The following is a 20,062-nucleotide window of genomic DNA, read 5'->3' as shown; positions in this document are numbered from 1 at the left end:
TATGAAACCTATTAAAAGTCATAAAAACCCACCTGGGTTCACTAATGTCCTTCAGGGAAGGCAGCCTGTCGTTGCAAACCAGTGTGAGCTACACAATTCAAAATCCCATTCTACGTGGTAAACACACAGTGCATCCTGGATAAAGACTGCTTTGTCCCTGTCATCCACATCCCAAGATCAAACTTAAAAACATGGCTCTTATAGTCAATATAAAACTACTTCTTGAAATAGTGTTATTTCTTAAGTGACTATCAGTTATTATGAAGAATTCTAACTGCTTCAGAGGAACTGCTTTAATGTAATACCATTCAATTTAAATCCCAAAAATCCTTTAAGCCCAGAACACACATCTAAATGAGCTGGCCAGCCACTCAAATCTTGCATCATCCAGCACCCCCGCCCCCTGCAAATGGAGTTGATCTGGAAAATTGTTGTACCAACAAATAACCTCATGCAAACATAAAAACATTTAATGAAAATGCATTTCAATTGATTAAATACCTACTATTCATAAATAACAGGATTAAATTTACACACTTTTCTGCATGAAAAATGTTGCTTATATGCATGTTTATACATATCTAATCTTGGAACAATGTACATACTAAGCATTCTGTAAGATCGCATAGTCATTATAAGGGTTACAATTTAAATTAGCAGATTCACAATGCAGCATTTAACAGGCTAACAGGAACAAAAAATTATTGGGTTGTTATTGTGTTGAACTTGATTTGATTTGATTTATTGTTGTCACATGTATTAACATAGTGAAAAGTATTTTTTTCTTGTGTGCTATACAAAGCATTCTCATTTCCTTCTGTATGAATGGTGAGTGCAGAATGTAGTGTTACAGTCATAGCTAGAGTGTAAAGAAAGATCAACTTAATGTAAAGCAAGTCCATTCAAAAGTCTGATGGCAGCAGGGAAGAAGCTTGAGTCAGTTGGTATGTGACCTCAAACTTTTGTATCTTTTCCCCAGAGGAAAAAGATGGAAGAGAGAATGTCTGGGGTGAGTGGAGCATTTAATTATGCTGACTATCTTCACTTCCTGCTGCCTCAGCGAAGCAGAGTCAATAGATGGGAGGCCAGTTCGCGTGATGGTTTGGGCTACATTCATGACCTCTTGTAGTTCCTAGCAATCTTGGGCAGAGCAGGAGCCATACTAAGCTGTGATACAACCAGAAAGAATGTTTTCTATGGTGCATCTGTAAAAGTCGGTAAGAGCCACAGCTGAGATGCTAAATTTCCTTAGTCTTCTGAGAAAGTAGAGGCATTGGTGGGCTTTCTTAACTATAGTATCGGCACTGGGGGACCAGGACAGATTATGCACAACAGTAACATATGCAATGTTTGCGAAGAAATAAAACTGACGTTGTGATATTCAGCATCCAATATTTTTTTAAAAGAAAGCGAGCATCAAATACCTATAGTTCAAATTATTTTGAAATTTATTCACACAGTGCTAAATTAAACACACTTTCTTATTGTTAGCTGGAAAGTACACAATCAAATTGTAAATATTTCAAACATTATGGAAAGTCAAACCATGTATCTTAAGCATTCATTTTTGTCAAAAAACAAACAATACTCTGACATTGTTCTGGCAAAGTTAAGGTATGGATTTGCTGTGCTACAGGGTTTGTACCCAAGATGCAAGTTCATGACATTAATTGTCATGATGGGGGAGATACCAAGCAGAAACAGTAGTCAAGTTTCTCACTCGCATCAGGGGAGACAAAGAGGAGAGTAAAAAGGCAAAGGTCATCTTAAATTATCTGGACTCCACTGATGCCAGGGAGCAAGTTCTGCTCAACTTTTAATGGGAAATAATGGGGAGAAATTTGAGAGAGTAACAGAAAAATATCTGAAATATCATCCCTCAAAATTTTGTTTCCTGATCAAGAGTTCAGTCTTATGAACGGAGCATGCCCAATTACACAGTGCAAAGAGACACTCATCTGCTAAAAGCCAGCTTCACATTTCAAATGCCAATACTACCAGTCCATGCAGGCATGCTTGATAATTCACTGGCTTAAAAACTTTGCTTGCTGTAGGAGCTTATTTTTACCATAATTTTGGTATATAAGGCTTAATGCAAGGAGAAAGATTGGTCAGAAATTACTTGCCCAACCCATATAAACTCTGAAGCTGGCAGAAAAAGTTTTCAAAATTCTGATTTACAAATGAAGGAATAGTCAAACCACTTTCATTCAAGCATTCAAACTCCAATTTACATAATACCTTTCATTACCTGAGAAAACCCCAATGTTTCACAGCCAAATTTTTTTGTTTGAAATATATTCGCTGTTGTAATGGAGATAAAACATGGTAGCTGTTTTACACAAAACAAGAATCCATATGGTCCAATGTGACTACATTTAATGCTGCTGATTGAGGAACAAATGCTGGTCAAGGCACAACATGTTTGCTCTTCTTCAAATAGAAGAATGAGAACATTTGTGTTCACCTGAGGGAGAAATAGGAACAGAAACCATTCAGCCCGTGGAGCCCACTCCGCCATTCAATTACATCATGGCTGAATATCTACCTCAACGCCACTTTCTCAAGTGAGGGGGAAGGAAGGCTGATTCTGTTTAAGGAATCATCTTAACTGTAGCATCTGGCATTCCTTCAGCAGTGCACCAAAACATAATCTTGGCTTGTACACTCATATTTCTGAAGAGAAGCATCAACTCTTGATCTTCTGTATCAAAGGCGAAAGAGTCCTGAGCCAAGATTGAATTAACAGATTGCAATGGACATTGTTTTAAATATATCAGTGAAAAAATTTACCAAATTTAAATGACAGTAAAGCTAATTTTTCTCCATTATATTGCTCCTCTCTGGGTTACCTTGTAATTATGAAAAACGTTTGTGCATTTGAACACATTCGTGGGCGGGATGGTAAAATTCCAAAGGGGCAGATCACGGAAAGGTCCATTGACTTCGGGTGAGGTTTTATAGTTTCAGGATGAGCAAGGCCATAAGATCCCGCACACTGTCTATTCAAACATGATTTTATATAAAGCAACTTTTCTTTCCAGTAAAACATAGTCAATGAAAGTTTGCAAGTTGTTCTCGGTTGATTTTCAAAATTAATGGAAAGACCCTTTTTAAAAAATTTAATTGAACATGTCTAAGGAAATGTATCCATTTTATCAAAATAACCAGAGCCAAAAACTATGCTGTTGGCTATTTTGTTAAGAGCAGCCACTGCTCTGCAGGCAAGTAAATTATTGAAAGCAGTAGGAAACATTTAATTTTGGAATGGATCTGTAAACGATTTATGCAACTCCACACATTGCCAAATGGGTCTTAACGATGAAAGTATAGTTCTTTTGTTAGCATAGAAATAATGCAAGGGATTTGCTTCTTTTCATTGCAGGCCTCTATGCTTGTGCTAGATTCAAATTCTAGTGCCACTTTGTGGTTGACTCGGGTAAGCAACTGCATGAGCTCAAGTTCCTTGCCATGCTTATCCAGTATATAGCATAACGACTGGATGAACCATGAACCATTGCCTGTATTTCGCCAAGAATAATAGCCTAGAAAAGATAAAACAAAATGTCACACGTTAATACTTGAGAATTTGAATGGAGAACATATGGAATCAATGTCCAAATTTGATTTGATTTATCACATGTATTAGTATACAGTGAAAAGTATTGTTTCTTGCACGCTATACATAGAACATAGAACATTACAGCGCAGAACAGGCCTTTCGGCCCACGATGTTGCGCCGACCAGTTTTTTTTAAAAAAAAACACTGACCCACTAATCTAAACCAATCCCTTTTCGTCCATAAACCTATCCACAGATCTCTTAAACGCCCCCAAACTAGGCGCATTTACAACTGCAGCAGGCAGGGCATTCCAGTCCCTCACCACCCTCTGGGTAAAGAACCAACCCCTGACATCCGTCCTATAACTACCCCCCCTTAATTTAAAGCCATGCCCCCTCGTGCTAGCTTTCTCCATCCGAGGAAAAAGGCTATCACTATCCACCCTATCTAAACCTCTAATCATCTTATATGTTTCAATAAGATCCCCTCTTAGCCTCCTTCTTTCCAGCGAAAACAACCCCAAATCCCTCAGTCTCTCCTCATAGGACCTCCCCTCCATACCAGGCAACATCCTGGTAAACCTCCTCTGCACCCTCTCCAAAGCCTCCACGTCCTTCCTGTAATGTGGGGACCAGAACTGCACACAGTACTCCAAGTGCGGCCGCACCAGAGTTGTGTACAGTTGCAACATGACGCTGCGACTCCTAAATTCAATCCCCCTACCAATAAACGCCAAGACACCGTATGCCTTCTTAACAACCTTATACAGACAAAGTATATCATTCATAGAGCGCAGAATGTAATGTTACAGTCATAGATAGGGTGTAGAGAAAGATCAACTTAATGTGAGGTAGGTCCATTCAAAGTCTAATAGCAGCAGGGAAGAAGCTGTTCTTAAATGTAATATTCATTAAATAAACACACTTGGAGATTAGTTTAATGAGTTCACTCTTGCACCAAAAAATGGTTAGTATCCAATATACCTCAGCCATCCTCCCCCAGAAATACACTTGTGCAATAATATGAGGAGGCTTAGATGTGAAAAATATCAGGGTGGGCTACAGAAAACAGTTAAACTCCCTGAAGTGGTGGAAATAAAATGTATACATTACCCTGAGGCCCAGGTGGGATCCTGTCACCCTCCAATCAGTCCAGGATTAAAAAACCTTTCACACACGGCAGCTTCTGTTGTCACATCAGCCCCCTTTTTTAAAACTTCAGATTATGGGATACGGGCATCATGAGCTAGGCCAGCATTTATTGTCTATCCCCAGTTGCCCTTGAGAAGGTGTGGTGAGCTGCTTTCTTGAACCACTGCAGTCCCGAGTGTTTTTGGAGGTACATTCATCCAGGCAAGAGGAATGTATTCCATTGCACTCCTAACTTGTGCCTTCTCAATGGTGCACAGCATTTGAGAGAGGAGGTCAGTTACTTGCCTCAGGATTTCTAGCCTTGACCTGCTCTTGTAGCCACAGTATTTATATGGCTGGTCCAGTTCAGTTTCTGATCAATGGTAACCTCCAGGATATTGAGAATGACTGATTCAGTGATGATCATGCCATTGAATGTCAAAGGGCATAGTTGGAGATTTCTTGTTGGAAATAGTCATTGCCTGGCACTTGTGTGCCATGAATGTTACTTTCTAGCACAAGCCTGAATATTGTCCAGGTCTTGTTGCATTTAGACATTAACTGCTTCAGTATCTAAGGAGTTGCTAATAGTGCTGAACATTGTACAATCACCAACAAACATTCTCATTTTTAACTTCATGATTCTGGTGTTGGGGTGTGTGCGTGTGTAAGTTCATTGATGAAGCAACTGAAGATGGTTGGGCCTAGGACACTATGCTGAGCAACTCCTGCAAGTGATGTCTTGGAGCTGAGATTGTTCACCTCCAACCATCACAACCATATTTCTTTGTGACTCCAAACAGCAGAGAGTTTTCCCTCAATCCCCATTGATTTGTTTTGCTGGGGTTCCTTGGTGTCATACTTGGTCAAATGCTGCCAAGATGCCATGGGATGTCACTCTCACCTTACCTCTGGCATTCAGCTCTTTTATCCATGTTTGAATCAAGGCTACAATGAGGTCAGAAGCCAAGTGACCCTGGCTGAACCCAAACTGAATGCCTGGGGCAGGTTATTGCTGAGTAAGTTTTGCTTGATAGCACTGCTGATGACCCCTTCCATCACTTTGCTGCTGACTTAGAATAGCCTTGTGAGATGTAATTGGCCTGATTGGATTTGTCCTGGTTTGTGTGTGCAGGACATGCCTGGGCAATTTTCCACATTGCCGGGCAGATGCCAGTGTTGTAGCTGTAATGGAACAGCTTGGCCAGGACATGACAAGTTCTGGAGCACAAGTCTTCAGGATTATTACCAGAATATTGTTAGGGCACTAAAGCCTTTGCGGTAACCAGTGCCTTCAGCCATGTCTTGATATCATGTGAATGAAACTGGCTGAAGACTGACATCTGTGATGCCAGGGCCTTCTGGAAGAGAAAGGGAAGAATCACCCGGTCAGCATTTCTGGTTGAAGATTGTTGCAAATGCTTCAGCCTTATCTTTTGCACAGATGTGCTAGGCTTCTCCATCATTGAGGATGGAAATATTTGTGGAATCTCCCCCTCCAGTGAGCTGTTTAATTGTTCACCGCTATTCACTGCTTGATGTAGCAGGAATGCAGAATTTAGATCTGATCCATTGGTTATGAAATTGCTTACCTCTGTCTATTATTTGCTGCTCATGCTATTTGGCATGAAAATAGCCCTGTGTTGTAGATCACATCTCATTTTTAGGTATGCCTGGTGTTGCTCCTGGCATGCCCTCTTGCACTCTTCATTGAACTAGGGTGGACCCCTGTCCAGGTGGTAATGATAAGAGTGGAAGATATGCCAGGCTACAAGGCTGAAAATTGTGGTTGAGCACAATTCTGCTGCTGCTGATGGCCACAGTGCCTCATGGATGCCCAGTCTCGAGCTGCTAGATCTAATCGAAGGTTATCTCATTTAGCATGGCAATAGTGCCATACAACAGGACATGTCTCCACAAGGACAGTACAGTGGTCATTCCGACCAATATAGTCATGGACAGATGCATCTGTAGCAAACAAATTGATGAGAATGAGGTCAAGTATGTTTTTCCCTTTTGCTGGTTCCCTCACAATCTGTCATAGTCCTGACTTAAAGCTACATCCCTCAGGACCCAGTCAACTCAGTCTGTGGTGGTGCTACCGAACCACTCTGTGATGGACATTGAAATCCCCCATCCAGAGTACATTCTGTGACCTGCCCTCCCCCCTCACCCTCCCATCAGTGCTTCCTTCAAGTGGTGCTAATATGGAGGAGTACTGATTCATCAGCCGAGTGGGGGTAACAGTGCGTGATAATCAGCAGGAGGTTTCCTTGCCCATATTTGACTTGATGCCATAAGGCTTCATGGGGTCCAGAGTCAATGTTGAGGACTCTCAGGAGAGCTCCATCCTGACTGTATACCACCATGCCTCCATCAATGCTGGGTCTATCACTGCCTCCCCCTCTACATGCTATGGGCGATGATACTTTTTCTGGACTCCAATGGCAATGGAAAAGGCCAAGAGTGCATTCAATAGGTCTCATTCTACCAAGCATTGCATCATAGAAGTTACAAGGAATCCAGACAAAATCCTCTTTGCATCAGTTAATTTCAATCCAGTTGACTGATCACACACTTTACCTCAAACTGTATAAAAATGAAAATCACACAAATCATACCAGTGACAAGAATACAGTCAGTTATTTTTTAATTACTCATATATCTTTTCTGCAGTATTTTCCCAGCTTTCAAAAACAAAAATATTCTCGAATAATTGCTGGACTTGTTTTTTTATTCCTGCCTGTAGATGATGATAATGATGAAATTGTTTACATCTCCCCACATAGAACATAGAACACTACAGCACAAACAGGCCCTTCGGCCCACGAGTTGTGCCGATCACATCAACACCTACCAATCTATAGACCTATCTATAACCCCCAATCCCATTAAACCCCATATACTCATCCAGAAGTCTTTTAAAAGACCCCAGCGAGTTCGCCTCCACCACCACTGACGGCAGCCGATTCCATTCACTCACCACCCTCTGAGTGAAAAACTTACCCCTAACATCACTTCTGTACTTTCCTCCCCGCACCTTAAATCTGTGTCCTCTCGTAGCGACCATTTCAACCTGGGGAAATAGCCTCTGAGAATCCACCCTATCTATTCCTCTCAACATTTTATAAACTTCTATCAGGTCGCCTCTCAACCTTCGTCTCTCCAGGGAAAAGAGTCCCAGCTCCCTCAACCTAACTTCATAAGGCATGCCTCCCAGTCCAGGCAACATCCTTGTGAATCTCCTCTGTACCCTTTCAATAGCTTCTACGTCTTTCCTATAGTGAGGCGACCAGAACTGCGCACAGTACTCCAAATGAGGCCTGATAAGGGTCTTATAAAGTTGCAGCATTACCTCCCGATTCCTAAACTCAATCCCTCGATTAATGAAGGCCAGTACACCATACGCCTTCTTGACCACATCCTCCACCTGCGAGGCTGATTTAAGAGTCCTGTGGACCCGGACCCCAAGATCCTTCTGCTCTTCAACACTACTAAGACTCCTGCCCTTGATAGTGTACTCGTTCCTGCCGTTGGTTCTGCCAAAATGGACGACTACACATTTATCCACGTTGAAGTCCATCTGCCATTTCTCCGCCCAGTCCTGCATCCTATTTATGTCCTGCTGCAACTTTTGACATCCTTCCAGACCATCCACAACACCACCGACCTTCGTGTCATCAGCGAACTTACTTACCCACCCCTCCACTTCCTCATCTAGGTCATTTATGAAAATGACAAACAGCAAGGGTCCTAGAACAGATCCCTGGGGCACTCCACTGGTGACTGACCTCCATGCCGAAAAAGACCCATCCACAACCACTCTCTGCCTTCTGCAGGCAAGCCAGTTCTGGATCCACAAGGCCAAAGGCCCTTGGATCCCATGCCCTCTCACCTTCTCAAGAAGTCTTGCATGGGGGACCTTATCAAACGCCTTGCTGAAGTCCATGTACACCACGTCCACTGCACTTCCTTCGTCAATGTGTTCAGTCACACTATCGAAGAATTCAACTAGGCTCGTAAGGCACGACCTGCCCTTGACAAATCCATGCTGACCATGGTTTAGAAGAGTTTATGGAACTGCTCAGGACATTCCTCACAATTGTAATTGATTAATCTCATCAGGCATGCAATCCAACCTGGAGCTTTACTGCTCTTCATTGCCTCAGTGGCTTTTCAATATTAGTAATTGCAAGGATCATTCGCATAACATTTTGATCTCTGTACAACCGTACCTCAAGAGGGCTTGAATCAACATTGAATAATTTGTTCCATTATTCATGAGGGTGACATCAACTGTAACATTTCTGAAATTTGCTATACATCTTTGGTACATTGTGTGGTTACTGATTCTCAATTTTTGCAATAGGAACAATTTCCCCCCTTCTATTCTTGTGCAGAACCTTCTCAACCTGCTTTCCTCCACAGAGAACAGCTCCAGCTGCTTCAAATGATCCTCATTACTGAAGTCCCTCATCCCTGAAACCGTCCTCATAAATCTTTTCTGCACACAAATGACTTCCAACCCTTCCTAAAATGTGATGCCCAGAATTTAGCACAGTACTTCAGCTGAGGCCAAAGCAATGTTTGACAAAGGTTCACCATTCTCTCTGCACTTTTGTACTCTTATGCATCTATTTATCAAACTAAGGGTCCTATGTGCCTTATTTACCGCTTTCTCAGCCTGTCCTGCAACGTTGAAAGAACTGAAAGACTTAAATTATAGTGCTTGATATTGCAAAACGCTCGACAGCCAATTAAGTACTTTAGCTGGAAATATAGCAGCTAATTTCCACTCAAACTCCCACAAACGGTAATCATTATCATACTGAATGATCTTTTTTTTATTTGTGATGGTGACTGAGGATAAATATTGGCTAGGACACCAAAAAGACCACTGCTCTTCTTTGAAATAGGTCCGTAGGATCTTTTACATCCACCCAAGCAAAAAATGGGTGATTTGATGTCTCATGCACACCCCAAGTCTCTGTTCCTGCATAATCTTTAGAATTGTATTCATTGTTTTACATTGTCATTCTTCTCACCAAAGTATATCATTTTACATTCCCTGCATTAATTTTCATCAACTTTGTGTCCCCCTCATTCCACTAGCCCATATCCTCTTGAAGTTCATCTCTATCATCCTCAAAATTCATAATACTCCCAAGTATCACGTCATCTGCAAATTTTGTAATTGTGCCCTGCAAACCCAAATCTGGGTCATTAATATAGACAACGAAAATCAGCAACCCTAATAACGACCTGTGGGGAACTCCACTATACACATTCCAGCAGTTCAAAACAACCATTCTTCACTACCCTCTGTTTCCTGTCACTCAGCTAACATCATAACCATGTTCTCACTGTCCCTTTTATTGTATAGTTTTTAACTGAAAAACCTGTTAAGTGACATTTAATCAAATACCTTTTGGATGGTCATGTACACATTGACAAGGCTAGTGCAATTAACCTGTCATCTCAACAAAAAAAAACTCAACCAAATCAGTTAAACACAATTTACCTTTAATAGATCCATGCTGGTTTTCCTTAACTAATCAATATTTGTCCAGAGGACTACTGATCTTCTTTTCTGTGATCATCATTTCTACAATTGTTGCAATCACTGAGGTTAAACTAGCTTGCCTGTAGTTGCTGCATTAATCTGTATTCCCTTTTTTGAAAAGGATATAACATCTGCAATTTTACATGGTATCATCCTTGCATCCAGGGAGGACCGGAAGTTTATGTCCAGTGTCTCTATATTTTCCATCCTTAATTCACCATCTAGTTCTGCTGACTCATCAACTTTTAAGTACAGCCACCCTTTCGAAGACCTTTTTTATCAATTTTTAGTTCACACAGCATCTCAACTACATTTCGTTTCACTAAGACTACGGCAGTATCTTCCCTAGCTCATTTAGTAGTTCAGCCAGGCCTCCTACATACATAAGAACATAAGAAATAGGAGCAGGAGTAGGCCATCTCGCCCCTCGAGCCTGCCCCGCCATTCAATAAGATCATGGCTGATCTGTCGTGGCTCAGTTCCACATTCCCGCCCTCTCCCCATAACCCTTAATCCCCTTGCCTATCAAAAACCTATCAACCCACGTCTTAAAAATATTTAGTGAGGCAGCCTCCACCACTTCAACGGGCAGAGAATTCCAGAGATTCACCACCCTTTGAGTGAAGAAGTTCCTCCTCAACTCCGTTCAAAACCGTCCCCCCCTTTATCTTGAGGCTGTGCCCTCTAGTCCTACTGTCCTTTCTGAGCGGGAAGAGCCTTTCCACCTCTATCCTATCCATCCCATTCATCATCTTATATGTCTCAATGAGATCTCCCCTCATTCTTCTAAACTCTAACGAGTACAAGCCAAGTTTATCCAGCCTCTCCTCATAGTTCAACCCCGTCAACTCCGGTATCAGCCTAGTAAACCTCCTCTGCACTCCCTCCAAGGCCAAAATATCCTTGCGTAAGTGCGGCAACCAAAACTGCACACAGTACTCCAGCTGCGGCCTCACCAGTGCCCCATACAGCTGCGGCAATGAAGGCCAGCATCCCATTAGCCTTCCTGACCACCTGCTGCACCTGCAGGCTGGGTTTTTGCGACTCATGCACAAGGACCCCAAGGTCCCTCTGCACCGTTGCCTGCTGCAGTTTTTTGCCACGTAAGTAATAGTCCTTCCTACCATTATTCCTACCAAAGTGGACAACGTCACATTTGCCAACATTAAATTCCATTTGCCAGTTCCTGGTCCATTCGCCCAGCCTATCTAGATCCTTCTGCAGATTCTCCACACCCTCTGCACAATTTGCCGTTCCACCAATCCTGGTGTCATCAGCAACATGCATAAACCCTAATCAACCACATTTCTCCTTTACCACCCTTTCACTCTTTTTCTGCTTAATCTCACTCATTTCTTTCATCAATCAGAAAGCTTTGTCTTGGTTTGTTTTACCTTTCTCCCTTGTGGGAATGTACCGCGACTGACTGCAGTCAAACAATCTCCTTTTTCTATTGTTCCAATACAATTGTGCTTGCCAATCTTTGATTCCAATTTATCGACATCAGATCACCCTACTGAAATTGGCCCTTGTCTTTTTCAATAGTTAATGATACCATCTCTGCTCACTGTCCCAATGACACTTGACCCAAGTTACTGCCCCAAACCAGATCCAGCCATGGCTCTTCCCTCGGTGAGCCAGAAGAGCAAGAGGTCAGCCTCTTGCCTCTCAGCCCTTTACATACATTACTATCCCAGGCTATATTAGAACATTTAAAGACCTCACCTATGTGATATAATTTTGCAGTAAATTCCTTGTAAATTTGTTCCCCTACATCTTTCCCATTAATGGTTTATAAAATACACTCACTGGTTTAATGGTACCATTTACAATAGTATTATCTGAATGCCGGTACAAAGTTTTTGGGATTCCTTTTATATTAACTGCCATTCTTTTCTCATATCCCCTTTGCCAGTTTATTTTCCTCCACTTCCCCTCTCAATTTATTGTACTTGGCTACTTTTGTTTGAAGAATTCACCCCAACATGCATCATAGACACCCTTTTCTTGTTTCATCGTATTTTCTGTCCCTCATTTTGCAGTGAGCCTTAGTTGGTGTGTACCTAGCTTGTATCTGAAACATCTCTTCCTCAAAGATCACACAAGAAAAGAAACTTAATTCACTCCAGTTGTAGGGATCTGGAAATCTCTACCTGAAGCTGACTCCATACATTACTTTGCAAGGGAGGTGGACAAGTAGTTGAGGGTTACAGAAAAATAGCACGACTGTGGGACTAAGCATGACCACTTTGTTCAAAGCACCAATATGTATACGTTTCCATGGTTTGCTGATGCCTTTTGGTAGACGATTCAAATGTGCAATAATTGAAATCCAACGCCAACAGAATGTGCCATTTTTCTGCATAGCTGCAGCTGATGTTGATGTAACCCAAACTGTCTTCCATAAACGTCTCTTCAGTCAGCCAGGACGCCTATCTCGTTGATATGCATTATCATCATGTCATAGTAAGTCACTGATCTCATGCTTGTCGGTAAGGAAAGCCACAAAACCAATATCAAATGTTGTTTCTTTCTGCCTGTTTTGTTACTAAATTATAACAATTGGCCCAGTCAACTGTGCAACCTTATGGTATCTTCTGGGTCAGGCAACATGAAATCTAAACAGTACTGAGCTGTAGCCTCAAATATCCAATGGAAAGTAATGGACTGCTTTCTCACAGGAGCACAGCTGCACAGTCTTCACACCTACGTTTTGACACTCAGCTATCAAATCTTCCTCCAAGAAGCATAAAGTTTGCATAGGAATGACCTCCAATGAAAGTCGATTGCTTTCAGTCATACAGTGCAGAAAAGGCTTGTCAGCCCATCGAATCTGCACCAACAATATCTATCACTAATCCTATATCCTTGAATATTATATTTCAAGTGCTCATCCACTTAACCTTTTAAAGGTTGTTAGGTTTCCAGACTCGACTACTTTCTCAGACAGTGCATTCCAGATTCCCACAACCCTCTGAGTGAAATGTTTTTTTCTCTCAAATCCCCTCTGAATCTCCTGCCCCTTACCCTGAAACTATGTCCCCTCATGACTGACCACTCAACCAAGGCGAACAGCTGCTCCCTATTTACCCTGTCCAAAACCCTCAATCTTATATAGCTCAATCATGAGTCCTTAAGCCTTCTCCACTCTAAAAACAATCCAAGCGTATTGTCTCTCCTTGTAGCTCAAATGCTCCATCCCAGGCAAAATCCTGGTGAACCTCCTCTGTACCCTCTCTAGTGCTATCACATCCTTCCTATAGTGAGGTGACCAGAACTGCACACCGTACCCCAGTTGTGGCCTAACCAACGCTCTGTACAACTCCAGCATTACCTCCTTGCTCTTACATTCTGCACCACCACTGATAAAAGCAAGTTCCATGTGCCTTCTCAACCAGCCTTTTAACGTGCTCTGCTGACTTCAAGGATTTGTGAATAATTACTCCAAGTTGCCTTTGTTCCTCAGATTCCCAGTGTCCTGCCATTCATTAAATGCTACCTTGTCTTTGTTCTTTTTCTATAATGCATCACCTCGCACTTTTCAGGGCTAAATAACATCTGTCACTGCATTGCCCATTTAACCAACCCATCTATACCTTCCTGTAACCTACAACCATCTTCTTCATTATTATCTAGCCTATCAATCTTTGTGTCATCTGAAAACTTGCTCATCATTCCCCCCACATTTTCATCTATATTGTTTATGTACATAATAAACATTAAGGCTGTAGTACTGAAGCATGAACAATAGCTTCATTATCAGAAGATTCTGCTATTTCACTCACCAGGTGCTGTAGAATAAGCATACAGAAAGTCAGCCTCAATAGGTAATTTTCTCAGGTGAGTACTGTTTCCACTGACTTCGTCTGGAATACTGTCTGTCTCAACACCTCCATCAAACTGATTTCCTCGACAGGCCTAAAGAGCAAAAAAGCAAGAAAGCCATAGAACTTGAACATGGAATTAAAATAAAACTCAAAATCAGGTGAGAAATAAATTATTTAAATTAGTCAAGCAATCTGATTTTCGCATTTTGATAACAGCAAATCACATCTCCACAGTTCACTTGTAGCAAAGCATATCCTTAAGTGTGTCGATTTTTGTCCCACTTTTGTTTATGCACTTTGACTTTTTCTGAAAGTGATTTACAGATATAAACTGGTTATTCTTAACATGAAAGTTTAGACAGATTACTGAACTATGAAAGCATGTTGTTGTACCTTATTCTGCCCTCACTCAACATCCACTTTCCAGTCAACAATGATTAAGAGCATAATTTGTAGTTCTGGTACAATCAAATCCTCAGATGTTCTAGTGCATTCTTCACTTTCATTTATTTCCGATTTGATAGCTTGTCTTAGCTGGCTGCTTGGTTAGAAAACCTTTGGTTCCACTCTGGCAGAGGGGCAAGTTCCCAAATAAAAACCCCCAAGGCGTCACTTGCCTGCTCGGAAGAAGCATCGGGGGTTTCACCAGTATCTTGGGCATTCTCCCTCCAAAACACATGACCAAATGAAATCACATGACCATTTAGTTGGTTATCCTTTTGGGATTTTGCTGTGCATAAATTAGGCCTGGAATTGAAACTGAATTGAAAGTGGAACTGAGCAGCGACAGATCAGCCATGATCTTATTGAATGGCGGGGCAGGCTCGAAGGGCTGGATGGCCTACTCCTGCTCCTATTTCTTATGTTCTTATGAATTTGCCTAACCATTTGTAACCATGCCCCAAAAAGATAAAATGCACCAAAATATCCTAAGCACTATATTGATCAAGGTCTTTTCTTTCATCCTACGGTAATTAAAAACAACTATTTTCTGCACTTAAATTTATTCCATCAAGTAGATTTGTCCCACATTATTACTGATGCTAGGATGTTTCCCATGTATGGTGAATCAAGACCCAGGGGACACAGTTTCAGAATAAGAGGCAGGCTATTTAAGACTGAGATGAGGAGGAATTTGAGGGTGGTGAATCTTTGAAAGTCTCTATCCCAGAGGGATGAGGAAGCTCAGTCACTGAGCATGTTCAAGACAGAAATCAAGGATACCAATGACATCAAGGGTTATGAGATAGCGAAAGTAGATGATCAGTCATGATGTTTAAATGGCAGAGCTTGACAGGTTGAGTAGCCTACTTTTGCTCCTATTTCTCAAAGTCCTATGGAAGTTCTTTGAAAGTGTCCACATTTACCAGTGATACTTGCCATTTTTACCAGTCAAACATTGTAATCGGAGTTTTCAATCTCCATCTTTGCCCTTAATACCTTTGGATTACAAAAATCTATCCATCTCAGATAATAACATATGCAATTGATATAGCATAAATTGCCATTTCTGGAAGAGTGCTCCAAACTTCTATCACGTTTTCAGCAGAGAAAAAAGTACGTCCTTTCACTCCTGAAATGTTTGGCTGAAAATTTTAATCTCTAACTAAATTTATCAACTGGCAGAAATAATTTCTCTCTATGAATTCTCCTTCATATCTTGAAAACACAGATCATATCACTCCTTAACCTTTCACAACCCTTCTACACACAATCTCATTCTGATGAATTTATGCTGCACTCCCTCCGAGGGCAGTATATCCTTCCTAAGATGTGGTGTCCAGAGCCGCTCACAGTAACCCAGCTGTGACCTAACTGGGGCAGTGTACAGCTTCAGTATGACTTCTATATTTTGTGTTCTAGTCCTCCAGATATAAAGGCCAAGCTCAATTTGCCTTTAATGATTATCTGTACCTATTTCTAACATATGGGGGTTGATTCTCCAATCCCGTGCACCCAAGCATAAATCGTGTTATGGTTGGAAAAATCAAGCAAATGAAGCCAAATGAAATTTTCGCCAAGGAGAATCCACTCTAGAAATTTCCCCCACCCCACTTCCCCAATGCCTGTGTGATTTGGGTTGATTCAGACATATAGTAAAGAGGAGAGGTTGCCCCTCCTGGATCAAGAGTTGCAGGTGTTCCCATGTCCATGGGGGTGAGGTTATTGTGTCCACAGGAGTTGCCGGGGGAGGGCTTCAACTTTTACTTTGAGATGGGGCACCCTAGGAGTCAGTCTTGCCAGTGTCTTTAGGTGCCACACATCTCTTTACAGGCAAGAATCTTCGCAAGCTCAAACAATGACTAGATTAGCCAGGCCACTCAACCAGAATTTCACCAGGTTTCTCGCTGGACACAATGCTTAGAAATTTTTGGGAAAATTGGCATGCGGGCTCCCAAGCTTGTGGATTGCCACTGTTTCTAGATTCAACTGTTTAGAAAGTCCACAGAGGATGGCCTCAAATTTGCCTGCATTGACATTTATTTGCCACAGTTTTGCTCATCCACTTATCAATATCTCTTTGTAATTTGCATTACTTACCAATGCTGGGCACCTTTGTGTCATTAGAAAATCTGCATACACATAGTGTTCTATTCCATCATCTAAGCCATTAATAAATATGTTCCTCATAGGAAAAAAAAGACCAAATAAGTGCTTGGATAATAAGTTGGACAAGTGGCAAGAAACATAGTAGGGGCAAATGGTTGTTTTTCAGGGGAAGATTTGTAGCAAAATTCCTCAGGGGTCAGTGTTGGGACCCTTGCTCTTTCTTCCTCATATATAATTACCTAGACTGTAGCATGCAGGGCATGATTTCAAAATTTGCAGATGATACAAAGATTGGAAACATTGTCAACTGTGATGAGGATAGTCTTAAAACTTCAAAAGGACGTAGACATATTGGGAAGACAAGTAGCAGATGAAGTTAAATATAGAGAAGTGTGAGGTGATTCATTTTGACAGAAAATATATGGAGAGACAGGACAAAATAAAGGGAGAAACTCCAAAGGAGGTGCAGGAACAAAGTGACCTTGTTATATATGTACATAAGTCATTGAAGATGACAGGGAGTGTTGAGAGAGCAGTTAATAAGGCATATCATATCTTAACCTTCAGTAATAGGGTCACTGAGTGACAAGAGTAAGGAAGGCATGTTGAACTACTACAAGACACTAGTTAGACTTCATCTGGAGTACTGTGTCCAATTCTTGGTGTGAAGTAGGGTGTGACAACATTGGGGAGAATACAGAAAAGATTCATAAGGATAAAGAATTGTAGCTATGAAGATAGACATTGGAGATGTTGGGACTGTTTTCTTTGGAGAAAAGGAGGCAGAAAGCAGATATGACAGTGGTATTCAAGGTCCTGAGAAGTACAGGTAGGGTAAATAGTGAGAAACTGTTCCCTTTCAAGGCAAAAGAAGAACTAGAGGGCACAGATTCAATACGTTGGCAAAAGTGGTAAAAGTGATGTAAGGAAATTTGTTTTCACCCAGAGGGTGGTTCATGTCTAAAACAGATTTTCTGAAAGTGTGTGGGGACAGGTTCAATCAAGGTATGTAAAAGAGAATTAAATTATTATCTGAAAAGATAGCAAGGTTACAGGATAAGGCAGGGGAATGGGACTAGATGGAATGGTCCTTCAGAGAGCTGGTGCAGATTTGGTGTGCTGAGAAAGGTCTCCTTCTACACTGTAAACAATTTGTGATTAAAGTTAAGGCCCAAATAAAGATCTTTGTGAGCCACCATTACTTTTACCCTGCCTATTATTCCTACTCTGTTTTCAAAGACTCAGCTATCATAAGCTGATCAATAATTTGCTTTCAATTCCATGAGCTTCAATTCTATGAACTTGAACTTGAACTCTTTTCAGAAGGCGTTTGACAAGGTACCTCACAAGAGGTTATTGCAGAAGGTCAGGGGGCATGGAGTTGGGGGTAGGGTGTTAGCGTGGATAGAGGACTGGTTGTCAAATAGGAGGCAGAGAGTGGGGGTCAATGGGTGCTATTCGGATTGGCGGATGGTGACTAGTGGAGTGCCCCAGGGGTCGGTGCTGCGGCCTCAGCTATTTACCATTTATATAGATGATCTGGAGGAGGGAACCGAGTGTATGGTGTCGAAATTTGCTGATGACACCAAAATTGGTGGAAAGGCAAATTGTGCGGAGGGTGGGGAGAGTCTACAGAAGGATCTAGATAGGCTGGGCGAATGGGCCAGGAAATGGCAAATGGAATTTAATGTTGGCAAGTGCAAGGTGGTCCACTTTGGTAGGAATAATGGTAGGAAGGATTATTACTTATGTGGAGAAAAACTGCAGCAGGCGACGGTGCAGAGGGACCTCGGGGTCCTTGTGCATGAGTCGCAAAAACCCAGCTTGCAGGTGCAGCAGGTGGTCAGGAAGGCGAATGGGATGCTGGCCTTCATCGCGAGGGGGACTGAATATAAAAGTAGGGAGGTCTTGTTGCGGCTGTATAGGGCATTGGTGAGGCCGCAGCTGGAGTACTGTGTGCAGTTTTGGGCGCCGTACTTACGCAAGGATATTTTGGCCTTGGAGGGAGTGCAGAGGAGGTTTACTAGGCTGATACCGGAGTTGAGGGGGTTGAGCTATGAGGAGAGGCTGAATAAATTAGGCTTGTACTCGTTAGAGTTTAGAAAAATGAGGGGAGATCTCATTGAGACGTATAAGATGATGAATGGGATGGATAGGATAGAGGTGGAGAGACTCTTCCCGCTCAGAAAGGATAGTAGGACTAGGGGGCACAGCCTCAAGATAAAGGGGAGGCGGTTTAGAACGGAGTTGAGGAGGAACTTCTTCACTCAAAGGGTGGTGAATCTCTGGAATTCTCTGCCCGTTGAAGTGGTGGAGGCTACCTCCCTAAATATTTTTAAGCCGCGGGTTGATGGGTTTTTGATAAGAGAGGGGATTAAGGGTTATGGGGAGAGGGCGGGAATGTGGAACTGAGCCACAACAGATCAGCCATGATCTTATTGAATGGCGGGGCAGGCTCGAAGGGCTAGTTGGCCTACTCCTGCTCCTATTTCTTATGTTCTTATGTTGAGCTAAAAATCTTTTATGAGGAACTTTATCAAATGCTCCTGGAAGTCCGCATAAATAATATCTATAGACATTTCCATGTCCACTGCTTTAATTACCTCTAAAATATTCAGCAAGATATTCAGTTATCACCTACCCTTCACAATTCAGTCACTCTTTGACCAACGACTGTCTGTTTATCTTGACACTTAACCAATAATCCAAATAATTTATTGCAGAATTTCAGCCAGAAAATAAACAGGCACTCCCAGATCTCAGCATAAGTGATGACCAACCCTATTAGCTGCAAACTGAAGTCAGAACCAACCAGGAATTCAGCACAAGGTTTACGGCAGCCAGAATGGCTCTCATTTCTGCCAGCTTCTACAGATCGAGAGGTCAGGCTGTCACAGAACTAAAGGGAAACGATCACTCACCACTCCAGGAAATGTAATTAAGCAAATTGGCAGATCAAGATCCCCTGAACTGTACACCTAGAAACTAAATCTAGAATATACAGCTGAAAGCACAATGAAACCAGCTCTAAGGAACCCAATAGGAAGACCTGCTATGAAGTAAATCCCAAAGCAACGAATCAAAGAAAAACTAATTTAGGTCTGTGATGGATAGTGTATATATAGGTGCTGATCTTGGGCAGTTAATCAGGGCAAAGTACTTTAGCCAAGCACACACACCAGGTTGTCTCAATTTCCTTATGCTTGTCCTTTCAATACATCTTTCTTTGGACAGGTGAGTCAGTCAATCTGGGTAGATACAGGCCTAGGGAAATCTGACAAAGATGTTAGGCAGCTCATGAATTCATCATTATTACATAAGAACATAAGAACATAAGAAATAGGAGCAGGAGTAGGCCATCCTGCCCTTCGAGCCTGCCCCGCCATTCAATAAGATCATGGCTGATCTGTCGCTGCTCAGTTCCACTTTC

The 20,062-nt window shown here is 41.9% G+C and overlaps 1 protein-coding gene across 3 annotated transcripts in view; it reads right to left on the bottom strand.

Moving 5' to 3' along the window:
• Positions 1 to 807: 807 nt before the first annotated feature.
• casp3b (caspase 3, apoptosis-related cysteine peptidase b) overlaps positions 808 to 20,062 on the bottom strand; it is a 43,682-nt gene continuing 24,427 nt past the window's right edge. For all 3 annotated transcript variants that reach the window (XM_080189409.1, XM_080189408.1, XM_080189407.1), the window contains exons 6-7: positions 14,041 to 14,173; positions 808 to 3,545 (exon numbers count right to left, since the gene is read on the bottom strand). In XM_080189409.1, the coding sequence (XP_080045535.1) occupies positions 3,316 to 3,545; positions 14,041 to 14,173 (363 nt within the window). In that variant the 3' untranslated portion in view covers positions 808 to 3,315. The remainder of the gene's footprint in view (positions 3,546 to 14,040; positions 14,174 to 20,062) is intronic.

This window comes from Carcharhinus amblyrhynchos, chromosome 5, assembly GCF_965287045.1.
Source record: "Carcharhinus amblyrhynchos chromosome 5, sCarAmb.v2.hapA, whole genome shotgun sequence".
NCBI lineage: Eukaryota > Metazoa > Chordata > Chondrichthyes > Carcharhiniformes > Carcharhinidae > Carcharhinus > Carcharhinus amblyrhynchos.
Note: the sequence above shows the minus strand (reverse complement) of the source record. Positions and strands in the feature narration are given on the sequence as shown.